This window comes from Microplitis demolitor, chromosome 5 (assembly GCF_026212275.2).
Source record: "Microplitis demolitor isolate Queensland-Clemson2020A chromosome 5, iyMicDemo2.1a, whole genome shotgun sequence".
NCBI lineage: Eukaryota > Metazoa > Arthropoda > Insecta > Hymenoptera > Braconidae > Microplitis > Microplitis demolitor.
This window is the reverse complement of record NC_068549.1, coordinates 11,001,946-11,025,384: the sequence shown is the minus strand read 5'-3', so window position 1 is coordinate 11,025,384 and position 23,439 is coordinate 11,001,946. Positions and strand designations below refer to the sequence as shown.

At 30.0% G+C, this 23,439-nt stretch overlaps 1 protein-coding gene across 3 annotated transcripts in view; it reads left to right on the top strand.

Annotated features, from left to right (window-relative positions):
• Positions 1–23,439, top strand: part of LOC103578102 (rho GTPase-activating protein 32) — an 85,802-nt gene that overhangs the window by 32,823 nt on the left and 29,540 nt on the right. For 2 of the 3 annotated variants that reach the window (XM_014442930.2, XM_014442931.2), the window contains one exon: positions 19,155–19,389. The exons of the other annotated variant lie outside the window; for it this stretch is intronic. In XM_014442930.2, coding sequence (XP_014298416.1) covers positions 19,318–19,389 — 72 coding nt within the window. In that variant the 5' untranslated portion in view covers positions 19,155–19,317. The remainder of the gene's footprint in view (positions 1–19,154; positions 19,390–23,439) is intronic. 3 annotated transcript variants of the gene reach the window in all.

Below are 23,439 nucleotides of genomic sequence, written 5' to 3'. Positions count from 1 at the left end.
ATACACACACTCGGACATCATTCTGAAAATAGTCAGAATAGCTTCCTAGGACCTCAAAACGTCGACATCTGATGAAAACTCGATTTTCGAAAATCGGGGTGAAAACAATAACTTCCCGAAATTTTTGAAAATCGTCGATTTTCTTAGCGGGAAGTTAAAAATTATGCGATTTCTTCAATAGTATTTTTCTTTTTAAGTCGTGTGATTTTCACAAAAAATGACACTTTGGGCTCTCGTTTTATGGACCAAGTCGCGTGAATGTGATATAATTAACTATGAAAATATTAAAATAAGTAAAACTGGTGATGCTTCGGCTAAATGGAATAAAAAAAATTATTCCCTAAAAATTTTACGTACAAGCGGTAAGCAAATTAATGTTTTTATTTTAGTAATTAATTACGTTAAAGACGAAACACTATATGAACGTGTTAATATTTTTTTTTCCTTTACAAACGATATATTTTTTATTTTTCTCAATACATTGAAACAAAAATTATTAATTAAATTTTAATTGTAACTTATTATTTTATATCATTATCCTGGGATATATAAAGCGATATAATTCACTGCAGAAGTGATCTATAGTTTTTTTTTTTTTTTTTTCGTATTTATAGCTGAGAGAAAGTAATAATTCAATTGATCCAACAATCACTAATAATTTTTTTGTAATTTTTGCTTAATAGTTAATAATTAAAAGATAAATAGTGGCTGGAAACGCTTACAGTTGATACGGAAGGTAACGTAAAATTACCTGAGAACTTCGAAAAAACAAGCAAGCGAAAGAAAATCCGAAAAACTGAACTCACCGCTGATTCTCAAACCCAGAAAGAAACTGTCAATATCGTCACAAATCAGCAAGATAATTCTGTCACGCGTGTAAAGGATATATTTGAAAACATTAGTCCGGCGATAACTTTAAAAGACACGGTCGAATCAGATTCTAATGATGAATTATCAGATCGTGGATATTCACCGATATGAGATAAGTTCGTGGTTAATCCTCTAAACGGGTCAACTGTTAGAACTCACCAGGTTATTATTGAGAGTGAACTGAAGAATAAAAATCAATCATTAGAATGCCCTCTTTGCACATCTTCACCGTAAGGTAAAATTTTTATAACATCGATACAATATAGTTGTACTAATGAATTATCCTTTTGATTTGATGATGAATATTTAATTAACTTGTGTCATTTTTTAGATAAATTATTGTTCGTTATTAAGCAAGTTTGGCGTTATTTGTTCTAATGGAAACACTTCATTATATCCGATCCAAAAGTTTCTGGATTATAGATTTGCTGTTTTTTTTTTTTTTTTTTTTTTTTATTATCAACGTGTTTATAACATTTACACTATTTTTAAAAAGTTAATTAGCTGTCGTATACAAAAAAAAATTATATATAATTATTAAAATTACAGTAGTTAATAATTATCAATCCACCGAAAAAAATTTTTTCCTCACTTTTGTATTGATAAGACTTACTGCACTACTATAGAAATGATTATAAGAAAAAGTATTGAAATACTATTTGAGTTTTTCTATTAGACTCTGAATGCTAAACTACTTAGAATAAAAATTTAATATCAAATTTTTACAAACTTTTTATAATTAATTTTTTAAGCTCACCTTATATAACCAAAAAAAAATAATTGTTCATTGTTGTTTATAAGTTAACTTGCTAATCCAAATATATTTTCGGTTTAAAGATCTTGCACAAGGAATTACATTGGTTGAAAAAATCCTAGAATATTTAAAAAATAAATCAGCTTACAACCATACTAGACAATCAGACCAATCAGACAAACCAGTTAACGAGTTCATCAAGGCTACTCATAACATTCGAAAAATCCTCACTTTCTAAGCCCAGTCAATTTTCCAGTAAAAAAAATACTGAGGTATTTCCTTCACCAAACCTGGCGGAGTTCTCTATTTCAAAGAGCAATAAATCTGATCAGCCACGCAATACGTCGTTCTATTCAGAATTCAATGAGGATTGTTTTTCAAGTCCAACGAAGTTTTCTTCTCATAAAATTATGAAATCACCATCTAATCGGTTCAACATGTCCGTTTCACCTGATTTGAAAGATAAATCTCCACATAAAAATCGGAAGTCTTCTGCATTAAATTTCGGAAAGCCTATCACTAAAAAGCCAGCCAGTACACAAGACTCTAAATATTTATGGAATATTCGGTCTCCCAAAAAAGTTCGTTTGATATGTTGTTTAATGGGTATTTTTTTCGCTTAGAAGTATCGTTATTCCAGATATATATTTCAAATAAAAAAATTAATATTATTTTTTTTATTAGGTAGAGTTATTACCAAACACTGATATTTACATCAATGATGTTAATTTAAGATTGATTAAAATAAAATATGTTCATGATGCATCAGAAATGGCACGCAGGCTTTTTAAAATAATTATAGGGGAAGATAGATTGAAAACAATGAGCCGAACGGGTGGAAATGGATGGCAGCCATTACCGTCTGATGTCTACAGCACGCCTCGAACGCGAAGCAGAGATATTATGCTTTGTAACCGACTTGTCAACCTGGGTCAAAAATAAAACTTGATTGAGACTGGCTCCATCTTATTTTCTTTTGAACTTAGCGATTTGCCGACAATTTTCCGATAAGATCTCGGTTTTTTTAACTTGAATTAAATTTTTTTTTCATCTAAATTTCAACTTATTTGTATTTTTTGGTCTTAGTTTGAACATATTCGTCTTTACTTCGAGCACGATAGTCATTCACCTTACTTTTGACTTGCTAAACCAAGTCGAGAAAAAGTTATTTATTCGCCTTACTTTCTCCTTAATATATAAAAATTATTTTACCTCAGTTTTTACTTTCTCGCCTAATAATTTAAGTCAAATAAGTCTACAACAAGTCAATTTCGACTTGATTTAGACTTTTTTGCATTAGATTTTAAGTCGAATAAGTCTAAACCAAGTTAATTTCGAGTTGATTTTAACTTTTTCGTCTTAAATCGTGACTAAGTAAGCCAGTTACGTATCAACCAAGGCGAAAATTCAATGTATTTCATATCTGCGTAGAAAAAAGTAGAGTTTGTCTTGTGAAAAACGGCTCCAAATTTTGACTTAGTAAACCAAGTCTAATTCAAGTTTTATTTTTGACCTGGGAAGGTCACGCGATTTCCTCACATCAAATTGTACATATTATTTCTATATAATACTTACACGTTATGAAAAGTACATCAATATAAAGAGGGAAGCCTAATGAATAAGCCTGATACTTTTTTTAAGCTATCCAATACATATTAATATAAAAAAAGGTCAATAAAAAAACTATCGTGGACGTGCATTAGCCTGTAGTTCAGAAAGAAGTCATGATACGAATATCTCGAGAACGACTTAATTGTTTTTTCACAATTCAGAATTGTGCAGAAAAGGTTTCATTAGGAAATCACTAGTGTAGTCTTTTTCATTTATATTATAATAAATCATTACTCTCGAAAGCGGCAATTTTACATGCAAACAACCAAACACCGCAGCTATTTTTATTAGGAATGTTTTTCCTATCTTACTTTTTTGTTGACTTTTATTATCATATATTTACCATGAAAATTTTTATGAAAAAACGCGGGTAATTCAAACTTTTTTAAAATTTAACTTTCTAAAATATAACATCACCGTTCGAGACGTGCACTTTTGGAATTTCAAAATATTTTTTTTTAGATTATGTTCATTTGCATGCAAAACCAAGAATCAAGCCTGAAAAATTTGAACGAGCTGTAACCCAAATGTTTACCTCAATCAGACGAAGAAATAATATTTTAAAACCTACAATTTATTCTTGCGCTAATATTCAGGCTCGTAAAGAAGACATCGAAATTGTTGACGTTCCGGCTGTAAGAAATTATGAGAATGACCATACAAAGCGATCTTTTCGGCGATCAAGAACACCGTCAGTCTGTAGCTACTCTCCGGCCAAGCCTCGGATTCACTCTCCTGATTTTACTAACTATCGGTCTCGCATAACACCACGCGAAAGAAGCTTTGACTTCAAACGGTCTCAACAATTTTCCAGAAGTCGTTCACCACTTAAGGGCTCTTCTATTAATTACCATCGCCGTTCATTTGAAAAATCATGCAGCAGATCGAACGACTATCATGATAATAATAGAAGTGGAAATGACCATTCTGAGTCCGAAAAAGAAGAAACATATTACTAAACGAATATTATAATTAAAAACTCTTGGAATTATTATGTTATTTTTTTATTTAAAACACAGTTTTAAACTGCGTCCTGTTGCAACGCCTATTTTTTGCGTGTAGGAAATAAGTTAAATATTATCGTAAAATGATAATGGAAAATTCCTAGAATAATAATTTCCATCTAGTGAAATAATTTCAGAGTTTCAACGCAAGCTACACGGAAAGAAAACTATTGACGGACAGAAAATTTCTTTAAACTACTTTGATGTTGTTTTCGTTTTTATTGAACTAAGTATATTTTGAAAAGTATGGAATTAATCTCCATTAAATTAACTTCAAAATAGTATGCAACATATCTTGATTCCGTAAACTAACAAAGGTATAATAATTGAAACAGTTGCCGAAGTGAGCCAAAAAAAATTTTTCGATCGTAAAGCACACTCTGATGATTCGCATCATGAGTCGTGTGAAAGTCGGAAAAAAAATTGCTACCCTAATATATATATATTAGGGTGGCCCAAAAAAACCGACTAATTTTTTTTTTTTCGAGTCTCTTATGAAAATTTGTTGGCTTACGATATTTTAAGAAGCCTCTCCAAAAATCAAATCGATTTAAAATTTTCAAGAAGTCGCTCACGAATTTTGAAAATATCAAAAATGATTGAAATTCGGATTTTTTACTTCTAAATTTTTTCTTTCTCGTGGCAGCCATAGTTTATATTTGTGAAATCATGCCTTTGCTAAAAATTTCAGCCCAAAATTTTAATATTCAAACGGTGCTCAAGAAATTTGAATATTAACTGATGGAATTGGACTAATACTTTGAATTAGTTTTTGTATTTTTTTATAACTCAATTATTGTCATTTCACTAAAATATAATTTTTGCATAACCAAAAATATACAGGGCAGTCTTAAACAATAGAATTTGGTAAGTTTTGTATAAGCGAGAAAACCTAGAAATTGAATGAATAAATAAAAAAGTATGTAAGTAACTTATTATTCCTATTTCTCGGGTTATGTTTCTATTTATTGTGATGAAAACTGATGGTGAAAAAATCGAGAAGCTTTATTGTCAATATTCAAGGGTCGCTCGAAAACGTTCAAAAGTCAGCATTCGGAAACATTCAAAATTCTTGAGCGAGGTTTAAATATTAAAATTTTGGGCTTATATTTTCAGCGTGGTCATGATTTCACAAATATACACTATTGATGCTACGAGAAAGAAAAAAATTTGGAATAAAAATTCAAATTTCGATCATTTTTAATATTCTAAAAATTCGTGAGCAACCTCTTGAAAATTTTTTATCGAGCTAATTACTGGAGAGGCTTCTTAAAACATCGTAAACCCAAAAATTTTTATAAGAGATTCGAAAAAAAAAATAGTTGGTTTTTTTGGGCCACCCATATATGTTTATATATTGGGGTGCTTCGTTTCCGGCGAAGTATTTTTACCATTGCTCATTAAGCAAAATATTGTTTGTTATGCTAAAACAAAAATTCCTGCCAAGTTTGAGCTCTAAATTCCGATCCTAAGTACTTTCCATTTGATTTTCAAGATTCCCCATTTAAAATACACGTAAATTAAATTACTTTTTTTTTAATTTTCTAATAGCTGCGTTTTATGATATCGACGCGATTTTGGTCGCAAATTGTAGGGCATTTGGTGTTCTTCGAAAGTGCCCAGAGTAACTTAGTTGTAATTCTAGTTGTTTCACTTGTGTCCATTGCGAAAGTCATTTTTCCTATGAAATTGACCTTTCTTGGCTTGCAGAACGTAAATCAATGAATGCCCACCAAAAATGTTAATGAGATTTCATAGGGAATTTTATTCTCTTCAAAAAAAGTCTTATGAGTCAAGTCACTAAGTCCATAGTTTACGAGTTATAGAAATTTTAATAATTAGAAAAATATAATATTAAAAAAAAAAAAAAAAAATGACAATTGCTATTTTATTTTTTAAGTATTAAAATTTCTATAACTCGGAAACTATGGACTTAAGCGTCTTGACTCATAGGACTTTTTTTGAAGGGAATAAGATTTCCTATAACATTCTCATTAAGGTTTTTGGTGGGCATTCATCGGTTTACGTTCTGCAAGCTAATAAAGGTCAATTTCATAAGAAAAATGGCTTCCGCAACGGACACAAGTGAAACTGCTGAAATTACAGCTGTTACTAGGGGTACTTTTGAAGAACAACAAATGCCTTACAACTTGCGACCAAAACCGCGTCGATATCATAAAATGCAGCTGAGTATTGGAAAGTTAAAAAAAAAGTAATTTAATTTAAGTGTATTTTCAATGGGAAATCTTTGAAACCAAATGGAAAGTACTTAGGATTTGAATTAAGAGCTAAAACTTGGCAGGAATTTTTGTTTTAGCATGAAAAACAATATTTTGTTTGATGAGCAAAGAAAAAAATCGGTCTGTCGGTTGACCCTGCGGGCCAGCCCCAAAACTTCCCGCTGTCTTCGACCTCAAAGAGCTCGAAAACAATAGTGTAGATATATTTTCGAGCTCTTCGAGCTCAAAAATGCTATCACATGCAATTGTTTTTTTATGATCTTTTCAAGCTCTAACAAGTTACCGGTTATGCTGAAGTTTGAAAATTTAAGAATCGAAAATCATCAATGAAGCGGTTTTTAAAATTTAGTTCCTGATTTTGTTCAGTAAAATAAGTGTATTGAGGCAGAAATCAATGTCGGGGATCAAAATCAAGATTTAAATAAATTTTGACTCATGTAAGAAACAATACAATATGAAATATCCGATAAAAATATTAAAAATTACGTTTTATCGATTTTTTTGTTGATAATATGATTTAAACTAAAAACCAAGTTCGATGACATTATATGATCAAAAGAAACCATAAAAAAGATGAGTTGGTATGATATCAGGCACATTTTAGTACGTTATATTATGATTTATCCGGAAAAAATAACATAAAATGTTATTTTTTTAATATTTCAACGCCGATATCTTTTGAACTAATCAATCGATTTTGATAGTTGACGTGGCAATCGACGCGTTTTATTGAGTACTAGAGCTGATTAAATTTTGAAGTCGATCGTATAAGTCGTTTCCGAGAAATCAATAAAAAACTAAAAAAAAAAATTTTTTTTTTTTCGTAATTCGCCAATATTTCCGAGTCTATTCGATCAAATAATCTAAAATTTTCAGGAAAGTTGAAGGCCAACAAGCTCTTTCGATTGCCACCTCAACCATCTAAATCGATTCATTAGTTCAAAAGTTACAAAGAGTTTACATACACACACACACACACACACACACACACACACACACACACACACACGCACACACGCACACACACGCACACACACACACACACACACACACACACACACACACACACACACACACACACACACATACACACACGCACACACACACACACATACATACATACACACATACATACACACACTCGGACATCATTCTGAAAATAGAATAGCTTCCTAGGACCTCAAAACGTCGACATCTGATGAAAACTCGATTTTCGAAAATCGGGGTAAAAACAATAACTTCCCGAAATTTTTGAAAATCGTCGATTTTCTTAGGGGGAAGTTAAAAATACTTTCGCCGGAAACAAAGCACCCTAAAAAAAAATATATATATATATATATATATATATATATATATATATATATATATATTTCGCCCAAATCGAAAAGGGTCGATTCTAACTATCGATCGATTTGACATAGAATGACCCGGATATAAAAGTGAATATAAGAATAGATCTGTTTAAGTTTCCACTATATTGAATTGTCGTATTACCGTACGATGGACGTCGTGCTCGATAATCATTGATCAAATTGAACGGAATATAGTATAGTGCCGGATAGCTCAACCTGCAGAGCACTCGGCGCTATACCGACATGGTCTGAGCTCGATTCCTAGTTCGGGCTATCTATATTTTTCTGAATTTATCTATAAATTGTCTTATTCAGAAGGTTTACAGTTTAGGTTCCCACTATATCCAATTAAATAAACTTATTTCAATACTTAGAAGCCATATAGAAAACTATTCAAAAAAATTGAGACTTCTTTAATTTTAATTGTTTTGAATTCCGAGCATTAAATTGAAAAATATTGAAATTAATTGATACCAAAAGAAATTAGTCTGACGAGATAAAACAAGAATTTTTTACTTTTTTTTTTACATTTTATTCGGGTTTTTTAAGTAGATTTTTTTTAAAATCTAGGTATTGCATTTGTCCTCATGGTTGATCTTTCAAGGAATTTTGTCATAACCTATCATAATTAGTTGAATAGAGTTCGAAAATACCATTCGTTGAAAAATATATATATATATATAATTATTGGAAGAAATATATATATATATATATATATATATATATATAATTATTGGAAGAAATATATATATATATATATATATATATATGTATATATATTTCTTCCAATAATTTGATAGCCATGAAAATTTCAATGGAATCTAAAAATGTTAAAAGTATGGTTTCCATTCCACATAACTTATGCATGTCCTATTATAATCCAGTTTCGTCAGGTGTATTTTATTGTGCACAGAATTACCTGTAAATTTCATAGCTATTTTATATTTTAATTGTATTTCTTTTATTACTTATGATGCATCAAATATATATAACTCTACTCCCTATGATTATCACTGGTCTTGTCATTACGATAACACCCCCAGTTCTTATCGGATCTTAATGAAATTCGTCAAACTTATTGTATATGCAATTACCTTGATCAAGTTTGAAGATGGACTGAATCGTTCCAATAATTTTGAAATTATGGCTAAAATTTTCATAATTTTTCATAAAAATCAGTTTTTATTTGCTGCTAAAGCTTATTTAACTTCAAAACTAATATTCATAGACAGTTTCCGTGAAAAGTATCTTAAAGCTTGTCTAATAATCTTTCATTGATGACCTTAAACTTCATGTTTTGACCATTTCTTCTAATAATTTGATAGCCTTGAAATTTTTAATGAAATCAAAAAATGTTGAAAATATGGTTTTCATTCCACATAACTTATGCATTTCCCATTATAATACAATTTTGACACGTGTATTTTAATGTGAACAAAATAACCTGTAAATTCCATAGTTATTTTATATTTTATATTTAACCTTTCGTCACACGCGTGTTTTTACCCGACTTCGTAACAAGCATGTTGAACGCCGCGCCGCCGTGTTAAATATCATGCGGTGTTGCCAAGTATCCAATAAATATTCCATGAATATTATCATTGGAAAATAATTATATTTTTTATTTAATATTTTATTACATTAAATATTTAGCTAATTAGTAATTTTCAAAACAAATAATTATATTTTGTTTTGTTATATTTCGTAATAATTTAATTATATTTCTGAAGTGATCTTGACAAAAAATTATCTATCAGTATTAATAATCTTTATAAGAATAGTAATGACGGATAAATAATTTCATGATTAGCCAATACTTAACAACTTTTTAATTTTCTTCAAATAATTAATTATAAAAAGGGAAATTTAGACAAAATTTACATATAATTTTTTTGGTTGCTGCGGGTGCAAATTTTTTATGCTGAAAAAAAATCCAAAAATCGTTAAAAGTACCGGCTAATTTGAGAATCATACAGATAATTACATACTTTATTAATGTTACAAATGGAAAAATATTATTTATTTAACTTCTATAATTATATAATTGAAAAAATATTATAATTTAAAAATTTAAATACATATTTTTTAATGCCAACCTTTTTTAATAATAACCAGTGACTGACAAATGTGTGTTAAGTTACTTTGTTTACAGTTGTATATTAAGAGCGAGAACACGACTAAGCAACAGCGTGATTTGAATTACGATCTGGCGCTTACACGCGCCGGACGGCGCGGCGCCGCATTCACAAGATGCTCCTCAAACATATATAATTATTATTTTTCCAAGACAACTGTATAATTATTATTACTATCCATCCCTTCTAGAAGGTCCAAAAAGAGCATTAAAATTTTTTGGTATGTTCTTTTTGGTAAAAACCATAAAAAACTATGAAAATGTAAAAAGTGCGGCGCCACGCTCATAGCGCGTGTGACGAAGGGTTAAAAGTGTTTCTTTCATTATTTATGTTGTTTCAATCGTACCTGTACGTCTTATAATTATAACTGGTCTTGCCATGGTAACAGCGATTACAATTGTGATTTTATACTAATTAAAATTTCAATACTTTATTTATGTAAAGGTTAGTTTGGTACCTTACCTAACAAATATTATGTCAAATCAACTATCTGAAGTTCTCTGTCGAAAATAATCGTTGTCCTTTTTTACACTCACTCTTAGAAAACGACTGTCATTTCATATCGTGACTATACACTAACATGTATACACTCACAAGATATGTATGTTAAAACTAACTTTTTATAACGATTAATTGAAAAATTTACCTTCCATTTCGGCTGCCGAATGACTTTTTTTTATGATTTTCGTATTTTTTATCACAAGAACCCTTATGAAAATCACTTATCTAAATTTTTAAAGTTTTATTTTAATTAATTAAAAACCTAAAACTGATTATTCACGAAAAATATAGATGCTATTTTTACTGTTGTTCTTATTTCCTTCATTTTTTCTCCCCTTCGACTACTAGCAGCAGCACTAACATATCATTATAGATTTGAAAAAAAAAAGCGATATCTAAGAAGAAAGGCGGGATATTTAAAAAAAATGTTATTACAAAAAAATTGAACTGAAAATAAGAATCAAAATATCAAATTGATAATTGATAAGTTGGTCAAAAATTAATAATTAAAAAAAATTAATTAATGCGATAAAATAAATGATTAAAAATGACCCGGGTAAAAATATCTCAAACTGAAAAAAAATAATTTTTTTTTTCGGCAGAAATTTGGCCGAAAAAAGGCCTAGGTAGTGAACACGAGGCCGAAAAAAGGCCGATAATGAAGTTTAAAAATGGCTGAGGTCAGAGACCAAAATTTAAACTATGATTATCATTATTATTATTATTATTATTATTATTATTATTATTATTATTATTATTATTATTATATTTGATTGCATAAAATAAAAATTATTGTATTCACCAAATAGTTAATTAATTGTCCGGGAAAATGCATTACATACGACCATATATTAAAACTTCCAATATATACATAGCTATTTATAAAAATTTAAACTAAATTGAAAAAAAATTACTCGATTCCTGTTTTTTTTTTTTTTTGTTCAATCATTTTGGTTCTGCGGGAATAATCAGTTATGTGATTAATTTAAGTCCTAATCTAGCAGAATTTTTTTATTTCGAGAAAAAACGCTATAATTATCAACTAACCGCACACGCTTTAGTGGGATTCAAACCTGGGACCTAACGAACGAAAGACCGACACATTAACGACTAGGCTACGCTACTTTTTTTTTTTTTTTTTAAAGAAGTTTTATTTGCTTTGAAAAATTACATTTTATGTTTTATTAACATTAATTGGCTGCAAATATTAACTTAAAAACTAGCCATATCTATTTCTGTTTTTAATTTTTTATAGAAACAAAGTAAAAAACTTATTTTAACATTAAGACTCCTCGATTGGAGCAGCTGATTTTGAAATTATCAATTCTCGGGATTTCGGCGAGATCATATAATCGTTGCTGATACGCTTCTGGAAGTTGGATTCGCAGATCTATAAACTCCAATGCATGCTCGTAAGCATTTACGCTTGAACACTCTGAAATTTCCATTACAGCTGCGCTAGTATTCCACCAAATTGGAGCTGCGTAGTTTAATATTGGTCTTACAAGTAGTAAGTAACAAATGATTTTTGTTTTTCTACATATATTTTTATTGTAGAAGATTCGGCTATTCGCTTTGAAAGCAGATTTAGCTTTCTCTAACTGTGAATCTGGATGGTATCTTAGCTTAAAGAGTTGATCAATTTGTACTCTTAAGTACTTAACTACGTTTTTGTGCGGGATGTTGATCAGCTCGTTGGTGTTGGGTGATGGAGTTGCTATTTGGAATTCCTTAATCTATTTTAGAGCCAGTTTGCTGAGATGGTTTGCTTCTATTCTGGAGACAGCTGTCTCGCATTTCTCCGGGTTCATCCTCAAATTCCACGTTTGGTAGAACTTGTTTATTTTATTAACAATATCTCCAAGATTTTTTTGTACGAAAGAGTGAAAAAAGTGACATTATGAAGATGTTAAAAAGGATTGGCGAGTTGGCTGTGCCTTATTGTAGACCTTCAAGGATTTTATAGCTTTTCGCGGACAGGTTGGTACCATCCTAGATTTGGAAAGATCTGTTGAGGATCATATCAATAATTAGCAGTAGAAGCCATAGCGGGAAGTCTAGTTTTAATAGTTTAAAGATGAGTCTATTGATCCACACTGAGTCGAATGCTTTTTCAAGATCTATCAGTGCGACCGCTACACGGAGATTATCATCTAAGTGTTTTGTAACGTTGTCAATAAGCTTGTGAATAGCGTGTGTGATTCTGTGTTGCGCCCTGAAACCAAACTGTAAGTTATGCATTATTTTTTTATCGGTACAAACTTTGACTATTTGGTTGTTAATAGTAATTTCAAAAACTTTTCCCTGGTTGGATATCAAACTGATTGGTCTGTAGCTAGTAGCCTTGCTTGGAACCTTATCTGTTTTTAATATTGGCAAGATTTTGGCAGATTTTCATGCAACAGGGAAGTACGCATGGTTGGTGGCGTTTTTGAATAAGATATTCAGAACTCTAATTATTTTCGGAGGTAAATGTTTCAATATTATTGAGGATATTTCATCAGGGCCGCTAGAAGTTTTGTTTGGCAACTTTTTCAGTATTTTGGTTAGTTGATCAATGTTGATGAATGGTTGATCTGTACTATCTTCGTTGGATGGATTAAGTGCACTGTTATTACTATTGAAGGATGTATAAGTGGTATCGCCAGCATGCCTATCCACGAGGGTCTTTTTCATACTCTCCGCTTTAGTATCGATCAATTCTTTGAGCTTAGTATTGTTGTTTAAGTACCGAGGGGCGTTAATTGTTTGGTAGAACTCACCGATGATATTAAGCTTATCTATTGGGTCACTGATTAGATATTCATCATTGATCTGTGCGGCTTTTGTTGTATCTATGGATCCAGTTTGGACTGTAGGGTCTGTTGTTTTAATACCCTAGTTTTCTATTGCTATTAGTTTTTTATTTCTTAGTAGTCTATTTATTTTTGGGAAGAAAGCTATAGGGTCTTTGTAGTTTATTTGTTTCAGTTGTCCTTTCCAGTAGTCTGCAACGGATTTATTGAACTCTTTTCTCAGCGCTAACTTGATAACGTTGATTGTTGTCTTAAGGCGTAGGATTTGATTATGCTTATTGTTGTTTGGTGAGTTTTGAGCTATATGAAGTAGGTTTATAGCTTTGCTCTTGTTTTTTTGTAGCGTTTTGATTCTACTGTTCATGTATTTGAGCATTCCGTTATTTTTTGTAAGATCGGAGCTGATTGATTCATTGCTGAAATAAGAGATGATGTTAGGATAGTAATGTCGCTATCAATCTCAGGTATTGACAGGTTTCGGTCTGTTGGAATGTCTTGAGTGTAGTTGGTGATGACTAGTTTTTCAAACTTTTTCCATTTAATTGCTCAGATGTTACGGCGTGGATTCTGTTTATTTTCTTGTTGCGTATGACTTGGTAGAGCTTTTGTAAATAGAAGGGCTCTATGATCGCTATCGTAGTCTGCTGTGGTGATTTTTCCATTAGATGTGAGATCGCTGATTGTCAGATCAGTAATACAGATATTAAGGTAGGTTTTAGCTGGAGTGAACAAAGCTTCATCTGTAGTATATATTTTAACACGGTATTTTGCCAGGGTGTCTTTTTCCCAGTTACGTAGGTATTTTCTTCTCTGGTTATCATCTGAATCACCCCATTCTTTTCTGCGGGCATTTAGGTCGCCAGCTTGTATGAATGAGTTGTTTAGATTGTTCAGATCAAGACATGGAAGTAGGTCGTTAAGCTCATAAATAAAAATTTTTTTACTTGAGTTGGTTGCATAACCACTAATGATGAAAATGTTGTTATTTGAAGTAGCTTCGGTAAAAATTTGTACTATAGTGAATTCCAGAATTCTGTTTTTATTGGAGCTTGGGTATTTGATAATTTTGTGTTTAATATTATTTTTAATCATTATTGCCGTTCCACCACCTTGTTTGGAGTTGGGGCGGTCCGTCCGTATTACGCTGTAGGTATTTGATAGAAGATAATGCTTGCTAGTCAGTTTTGTTTCTGATAGTAGGACTATGTCTGGCTTGTATTTTTCTACTATAGAGTGTATTTCGAATCTTCTGACGTTATGTTGTAGAGAGTTAGTGTTTATGGCCATAAATTTGATCGCCGTTGGTTGATCGTTATGTCTACTGATTTCTGGATATTGGCTGTCTTTATTTGGCTTAGTATTCATGTTGAAGGTTGAGGAAGCCAAATATGAAATCAATTTTTCTGGTGTTATTTTGTATGGTTTGGTTAAGGCTAACACTCAATTCTCTGACAACGTTTGTTAAGGAGCAGATTTTATTTTTAATTTGCGTTAACCAGTTAGGCTGAGCGTTTCCTTCTATGAGTAGTGGAGCTTGCCAAGGAGGTTGTGACCTTTGCATATTTCCACTTATACGATTCTTGGAAGGAAGAGGAGGAAAAGCACCTCTTTGCTGTGCGGCAGTGTTTGAGAATTGTCTTGGTGGCAAATAATTGTCGCTTACTTGGTCAATATTCTTAGCTAATGATTTATTTCTACTTTAAAGCTCAGCTTTTTTATTAAGATATGCAAATTTGATATAATTGCATCCGGCATAGTTTGCTGGATGCCCGAACTTACCGCAATTTGCGCATTTAAAATTATCTCTTGATGTCGCTGTGTTGAGTGGACACTGATCTGGTGTATGTGATTCCCCACACTTGATACATCCGAAGAGCATCTCACAGTTTGCTGCCGTATGTCCGATTCTTTGGCATTTTTTACATTGCAGAAGCTTATTTCTCCGCAATCGTTCCCACCTGGTTTTCATGTGCAACACATTTTTAATGATCGAAATTAAGCTCAGTGACCTTCTCAATTTCAACTGAGGGAATATTTTTGCTGAGTAAATGAATAAAATTGGATCTGGCTGTTTTTCAGCGCAATCTTAACTTTGTCATAGTCAACTTGTTTCAGGGCTTGGATGGAGTGTAGTCCCTTAGATATAGAGATTGTGAAGGAGTCTTATGGTAGTCCTGCCGTTTTTAATGAGTTGATTAAATCGCTTACTTTTTCTCCTGTTACAAAGATTGGTGGTGCTTTGAAGATTTTCAAATTCTCAGGATTATTTGACTGCGAGAAAGTTCCAGTTTGCGTAGATTCCTGAGTGCTCTGTTGACTTTGTGTGTAAATCATGGTTTCTCCTTGTTCTGACTCCATGGTGTCATTGTTGTCGATTGGAGTAGCAAGTTCATTGCTATTTAAGTGATCGTACTGGTTGGAGGTGTTTAATGGCGCCTCCAATATATCATCAATTGATTTATCTTTGGCAGTTTTCCGTGGTTGTATGAAACCTTCTGTGTCGACACTAGGTAAAGGGTTTCGGCGTGAGTTTGTCAGATTAGGTCTGATATTATTATTATTTTTTTTTGCTATACCTTGTTCTTTTTCCCACTTTTTGAATGCTAAGTCTAATGTAATCGAGTTTTTTTTTAAGTAACTCGTTGTCGTTCACAGGCTTTTATTGTCATTAGTTGATGCGATCTCAGCAGTTGCTTTACGTTTTAGGCTGTGGTTGGCCGCCATCTTTTCAGATGAAACAGCTTTCCACAGAAGCAGATGGTTGGCTTTATTTTGCCAAGATTAATCGTTGTTTTTTGTACACGTACAATAAACTAACACTCGCACCGTTTTAGTTGTAAATAATATTTGATATTAGATCTCACTATGAATTTTATATTGCACTAGGCACTATAAAAAATAATATCAGCATGCTACGGCCAAGTTACGCAATCCGCATTTCACGGCAGACATGTTGAAACCACTAGGTTACGCTACCAACAGTGACTACTAAGTTTACTTGTGCTATTTAAGATTGAAAGAATACATCACTTTTAAAACAGCAAAATATAATTGAAAATCTATTATTAGTAATAACAAAAACATTTCTTATTTTTTTTTTTTCGTGTGCTATAAAATCCGGTATATCATTAATTGTGATATGTGTAATTTTGATTATATAGTTATGTATAAAATTGTTTAAAAAGTATATAGGCTCTACCCCCATGAAAAAAGTTAATAAAAAAATTATATGTTAATATAACAAAAAAATCTATTTTTCACATAAAAAAAATATATTAAAAATATATAAATATATAGAAAATAGGTATAAAAAATATATTTTAAATAGCTAACTTTTAGCCGATTTTCATATAAATTTTATATATTTCAAATATACCTTAGAATATATAAAAAATACATGTATAAAAATATGAAAAAAGCATACTAGTCATATGTTTTAAATCTATAGAAAATTTCATTGCGAAAATATAAAATAATTATATAAAAAATAAATTTTTAATCAACAACGTAGAAAAAGAAATATAAAAAGTTTATATGAAAAATATATTTTTTATATAATTTTTTTATATTTTTTTCACCTAGGTTGTTGGTTGGATTAAAAATATATTTTTTTTATAAAGTTTTTATATTTCTTTTTGTGTATTTTTGATTAACTTGAAAATATATATTTTTTTAATGTTTATACACGTACTTTTTACACATTCTACGATATATTTTTTTCATATATATTTTGCTTGTATAAAGTTAAAGAAATCGATTTTTCATTTTTACTCATTTATACATTTTCACTCAGCCACGAACTGTCATATAACTTACATCAATGATACAACGAAAGAAAATTTTATATTTTACCAAAATGTAAACTATTCCGATAAAAATTATGCTACTCTAACTATTAAATATTCAAATGTTTTCACTATGTCTTGTTTAAAATTATAACTTAGTAAGTTACAAAAATATTTTATAAATTGAAAACATAATTTTTCTCAAAATTTTGAAATACATTTTTAAGTACCACAACTTGAAAATTTTTCATGTTCTATTTTGAGTTATATGAAATTTTTTTAAGTACCATAATTTTATTTAATAAAAAATACTACAGCCGAAAACAGGCTGATTTAACTGTCGGCCAAATTTCGGCCTTTTTTCGGCCAAAGATCATTACTTGCAATAATTTTATTGAAAAAAAAAAAAAAAAATATATTCTGGCCGAAAAAAGGCCGATTCATTTGTCGGCCAAATTCCGGCCTCTTTCAATAAAATTTTGTAGTTTCGGCTTTTTTTCGGCCAAATATTTTCACCCGGGATTCCAATTATATTTTTTACAAATTATTTTGTAAAAGTAATCACCCAGTATATTGACTTACAATCAATTCTATTTAAAGGAAAATAAAGGACAATATAGTGACTCTTTCAAGTGCAAAACACTAACTGTATAATAATAATATTCCAAATATTTATGAATTTACTAGCATACATTCAAATATCTTCATACGAAGATACAGTCAAAGCTCTCTAAAGTTGCCCTCCCTAAAATTGCTAGCTCCCTAAAGTTGACAGGATACGCTCTCTAAAGTTGCTTGAATTTTCTCACCCTCTTCTTTTTACTAGATGAATCAGAATTCAAGATTCCGGCGCGCGGTTTAAACATCTATAATTGATTGAATACATATTCTGTTATGCGAGATAGTTAACCTAGAAATACAATTTTTGTATCATTAATAAAACTATCCGAGCAACTTATAAATAATTAGCAGAAGTATTTTCGAGATGTAGTACATTTTATTAGTTTATTTTTTCAAATTTCTGCGCGGTAATTAAAAAAAAATCGTCATTGCAAATAATAGTTCAATCAATGTTTCAAATTAGTGATTAATGCTCTAATCTATTATTTATTATTTATTTATTAATATTAGATTATTAAAAATAATTTAAAAATCACGATTTAAGGTTAGCCTCAATGTATATCTAACATGGTTTATTTTGATTTTGTGACGCATCGAAACGCGCATAGGGGAATCAATTATCCAACTGGTGAGAATGCAGAGCGGGGAGAATAGGAAAAAGCAACTTTAGAGAATGGTCCTGTACGGAGAGAGCAACTTTAGGGAGCTTCGACTGTATAAAAATATAAATAATAATCCTATTAAGTTTAAGTTTTATCTCTACTTTAAATTAACGTATTTCAGAAAAATCAATAAACCCAAATTAACTGTCGAATTATAGTCATGTGTAAACACAAAATCTTGATAAAACTATTTCACATATATTTATTACATTGTATTGGTTCTTATCAAGACATTGCAAGATTTTCGATGGTCTTGATCTTGGTCTTGATATTGCAATCTATTGTATCGTCTTGATAAGTCGAGACGAGATCTAGACAAGATCAATATAATCTTACCTTGAGTGCAGCCCTACCCCGAACAAGAAGCCAAACTTGCCATAATAGATTCAACGAAAATTGAGCTTAGTCCGATAATGGGTAGATTGTTTTGACTTACTTCTATAAATTTGAATTTTTTTCTAATAAATTTTCGAGTTTTTTTTCCTTACTTATATTTTTAATAGTATTTTAACTGGTTATGCAGATTTATAGTTACTACAATAACATATATTTTAATTTTCTTTTGAAATGTAATTGAAATAGCCATGTAATAATAATATTTTATGATTTCAGTAGTCAATCATGAGTTAGTTCCAAATAATTGTTCTAATTATTTTTAACAGATTTATATTAGCAATTATTCAATTGATTATTGAATGTGGCATGAAAATATATTAGAAATCAATATTTCACACACGTGCACTATTAACTAGCTTATAATCTTTTAGTCAAAGCTTACAATAAATTTGACTTATAACAATAAAGTATGTATGTTTGTATTTTAGCCTAGAATGTAAGGGAGAAATGAAGCATCAAGTGTGTGTGTAAAACCCCTAGATTGGGAGTTGTCTTGGCGTCGACCTGGCGCGTGGGAAACTGGGCCAACTGTCCAGTATCATTTTTTTACAACCACGATATCGTTGATCCACGTCGCCAGGGAGGCTGCCAATGATGCCGGGACCAACGTCCGAAAAACCCCGTGCGCAACGGTTAAACGACATTGAGCAACAAATAACAAAAGTAAGTATTTTTTTCTTTGTAATTAAAGCGTGAAGCTGTGACTGTTGATCAATATATTTAAAATTAGATTTTAATCTATATCATCATATATTTTAAGTTAATCATTGATGTTTTTTGTAAATCTCATTATCGAAACTTCATTCAAAAATATAAATTTTATTTATGATATTTAATTACCATATTTCTAAAATTAAAGTTCTAACGAAATCTTATTTCAGTAATTTTCTTTTAAATGTTAATATTATTTTGGAGAGTAAATTTATAATTTTATTGTTTACTTATTAGAATAAAAATTTTGTTTAAATATTATCAATTGGTTTTCATATTTTAGTATATTAAATGTAAATTTGCAATTATTTAAAAAATATTTGTGCTAAGAATTATTGTTATACATGAGAAATTTGTTGAAAATAGATTATAGCAAAAGTTCAGTAAATGTTTATATTTGTCGGTAAAACAAAATTTATTTATAGAGTAAATCTAAATCATTTGGCACTTGTACGTATAAAGTATTCAGTAGTTTGACGTTCGTGAATTGCTTCCGGGTCAGCTCAGGTTGTTGCCCTAAATCTTCGCCAATTTTATTTTATAATTTCGTAATTTTTTAAGACAAAAAATCGGTCTATCGGTTGACCCTATGGGCCTGCCCCAAAACTTCCCATAGTTTTCGAGCTCACAGAGCTCGAAAACATTGTTGTGAATAAATTTTCGAGCTTTTCGAGCTCGAAAATACTTTTGCATGCCGTTGTTTTCGAAAAAAAAACTGTGTTTTAGCATTTCTTTCTCCAACGATATCCCTCAAAAGAGTTGACCGATTGAGACGTTTGAGGCGGCAATCCATGCGTTTAATAAAACTCAATAGAGTTTCAGAGCTGATCAAATTTTGGAATTGATCGGATAAGTCGCTTCAAAGATAATCGAAGAAAACCGTTTTTCACCATTTCTTTCTTGATCGATTTTTCTCGAAAGAATATACCAATGGAGATGGTTGGGGCGGCGATGGACGCATTCAATTAAATTCTAGAGCTGATTAGATTTTGGAATCAATCGATCGAGCCATTTCTGAAGATTTAAAAAAACTGAAACACAAATTTTTGTTTTTTTTTTTTTTTTTTGTATTTCCTCTATATATTAGAGTCTATTTGATCGATCGACTTGAAGTTTTCAGAAAAGTTGACGGTCAACAAACCCTTTCGATTGCCACCTCAACCATCCCAATTGGTCAGTTCATTAAAAAGATATTAAGAGTTTACACACACACACACATACACATACAGACACTCAGACATCCTTCTAAAAATAGTCAGAATAGCTTCCTAGGACCTCAAAACGTTGACATCTGATGGAAACTTGATTTTCGACAATCGGGGTGAAACCAATAATTTCTCGAATTTTCGAGAATTAATAATTTTCTTAACGGGAAGTTAAAAATACTGGAACTAAGAGAAAAATAACTTGGGAGTAAAGATATATATGGGTCGTTCTACGCCAAATTAGACACCATTTAGCTTTTGCACCTCGAATTTCTTTGTAACTTTTTTATCTTTTAGTATAGGTTCAAAGAGGTCTTCATGATTTTTTTCAAATTTTTTCCTCCAACCGTTGTCGAAAAATCGAATTTTGAAAAATGTAGAGATTTTTCTTTCAAACATCTGTAACTTCGCGAAAAGTGGTTTAAATAAAATTTTCAAAGAGACAAAAAATGTTCATTTTTAGACGTCTTTTCAGTAAAGAATATCAAAAAATTTAATTGAACCGCGTTTCTATTGAAATTTAAACTTTTAAGTATAAATTGTCGATTTACAAAAAACATGTACGGGTCGATTTTCCTCATAATTTTTCACAGCAAACTGTCACCTTTTCTACAACTTTTTCAGCTATGCTCATAATGGGACAACGATAGGATCTATTTTTTTTCGATTTCTTAAATTTCATATTCCAGTTTTTTTTCAAGAAAAATGTCAAAAAAAAATATTATGCTTAGGATTTACTACTAATAATTATCTGACACACAACTATCATCAAAATTTGTTAATTTTCTTCCACAGAAAAATTATTATTAATTAATTAATAGTAATTTTTCTGAGGAAATAAAATTTGAGAATTTTGATGATAGTTGTGTGTCAGATAATTATCAATAGTAAATTCTGAGCATGATATTTTTTTTAGACATTTTTCTTAAAAAAAAAACTGGAATATGAAATTTAAAAAATCGAAAAAAAATAGATCCCATCGTTGGCCCATTATGAATATAGCTGGAAAAGTTGTTGAATAGGTGACAGTTTGCTGTAAAAAATTATGAGGAATATCGATCAGGCCGTGTTTTTTTGTAAATGGACAATTTATCCACTGAGAGAAAAAAGTGTATATTTCCAAGTAAAATTTCTTAATTTAAGTATCAGTTTACTCAAATAGTGCCAAGAAAATATTTTTTTTAATTTTAGTAAAAATGCATTGTCTGTAGAAATTTATGAGTAGATTTAAGCAATTGTTATAAAGATAAGAAATACTATACTTCGATGTAGTAAATTTTTTCTTGTTTTTAGTAATATGAGTCAAGTAAACATGTTTACTTGAATCTTATTTTTTTTTCTTTCAGTGTACTTAAAAGTTTAAATTTCAATAAAAGCGTGGTTTAAAAATTTTTTTGATATTCTTTACTGAAACAATGTCTGAAAACGAACATTTTTTGACTTTTTGAAAGTTATAATTTTAATTGTTTTCTAGTGTATATCCGCAATTTCAGCCTTGTACACTTTTTGCCATTATATCGCAACTGCTTTACTTTTATCCTGCTTTTCATTGTGCGGCTCCCGAGAAAAAATTTTTATATATAATCATATAAAATTATATATAATTATATAAAACTCGATTATATATAATCATATATGAAAAATGGCCAAATATAATCATATATAATTATATATAATTATATATAACTATACATAACTATACATAATTATATTTGGCCATTTTTCATATATGATTATGTATAATCGAGTTATATATAATTAAAAAATATTCTTGAAAAAACAAAAAAAAAAAAAAAAAAAAATTAAATACCGAATTTTTGATTTGGTTATTACCGCGCGAACGCATTACAAATTCAGAAACAAGAATTGATAGCAGTAAATGATGAAAAAATCCTGGACGTCTGCTGGGTTCGAACACGGCTCCTCTTGGCTGGTAGTCCTAAACGTTGATTACTGGTCCACATCACGAGAGTTCCAGTTATTTGCTTAATTGATGTATTTAGAGTGAAATGCCGGTAAAGACAGAGTTCATAAGTTTTCGTTATGGATTTTTACAAAAACTCCATGAACTTATATGAAATTTTATAAAAACAATATTTGTCGGCTTCGATGATAATTATATAAAATTTTATTAAGTTTCTTCAAATTTTTAATTTTCTGTTGTGATATGAAATTTAAAAAAACTTATATGAAATTTTGGGGAACATTAAATAATTTCACAAAATTATATGAAATTCAACCGATTGAAAAACTGGGTACTTTCAATTTTTGAATACCATGAAAAAAAAATTCTTTTTTTTTTTTAAACACCCTAATGATTGTATACAATTATATATGGGTATATGTATAAGATTATATATAATTATATATGATTATATATAAGATAATTTTCTCGGAATAGTATTATATATAATCATATATAATTATACATGGAGCTATATATGACACTCTTCGTTTAAACATTGCATTTCGTATAATCATATATAATTATATATGATTATACATAAAAAAATTTTCTTGGAACAGTATTATATATAATCATATATAATTATGTATGATCATATGTAATTGTACACAATTATATATGGACATATATAAGATTATATATAATTATATATGATTCTATATGAAAAAAATTTCTCGGAATAGTATTATATATAATCATATATAATTATATATGACGCTACATATGACTTTCTCCGTTTGGATATTGTATTATATATGATCATATATAGTTATATATAATTATGTATGATTATATATAAACATTTTTTCTCGGGCTGTGGGCCGACTTGTG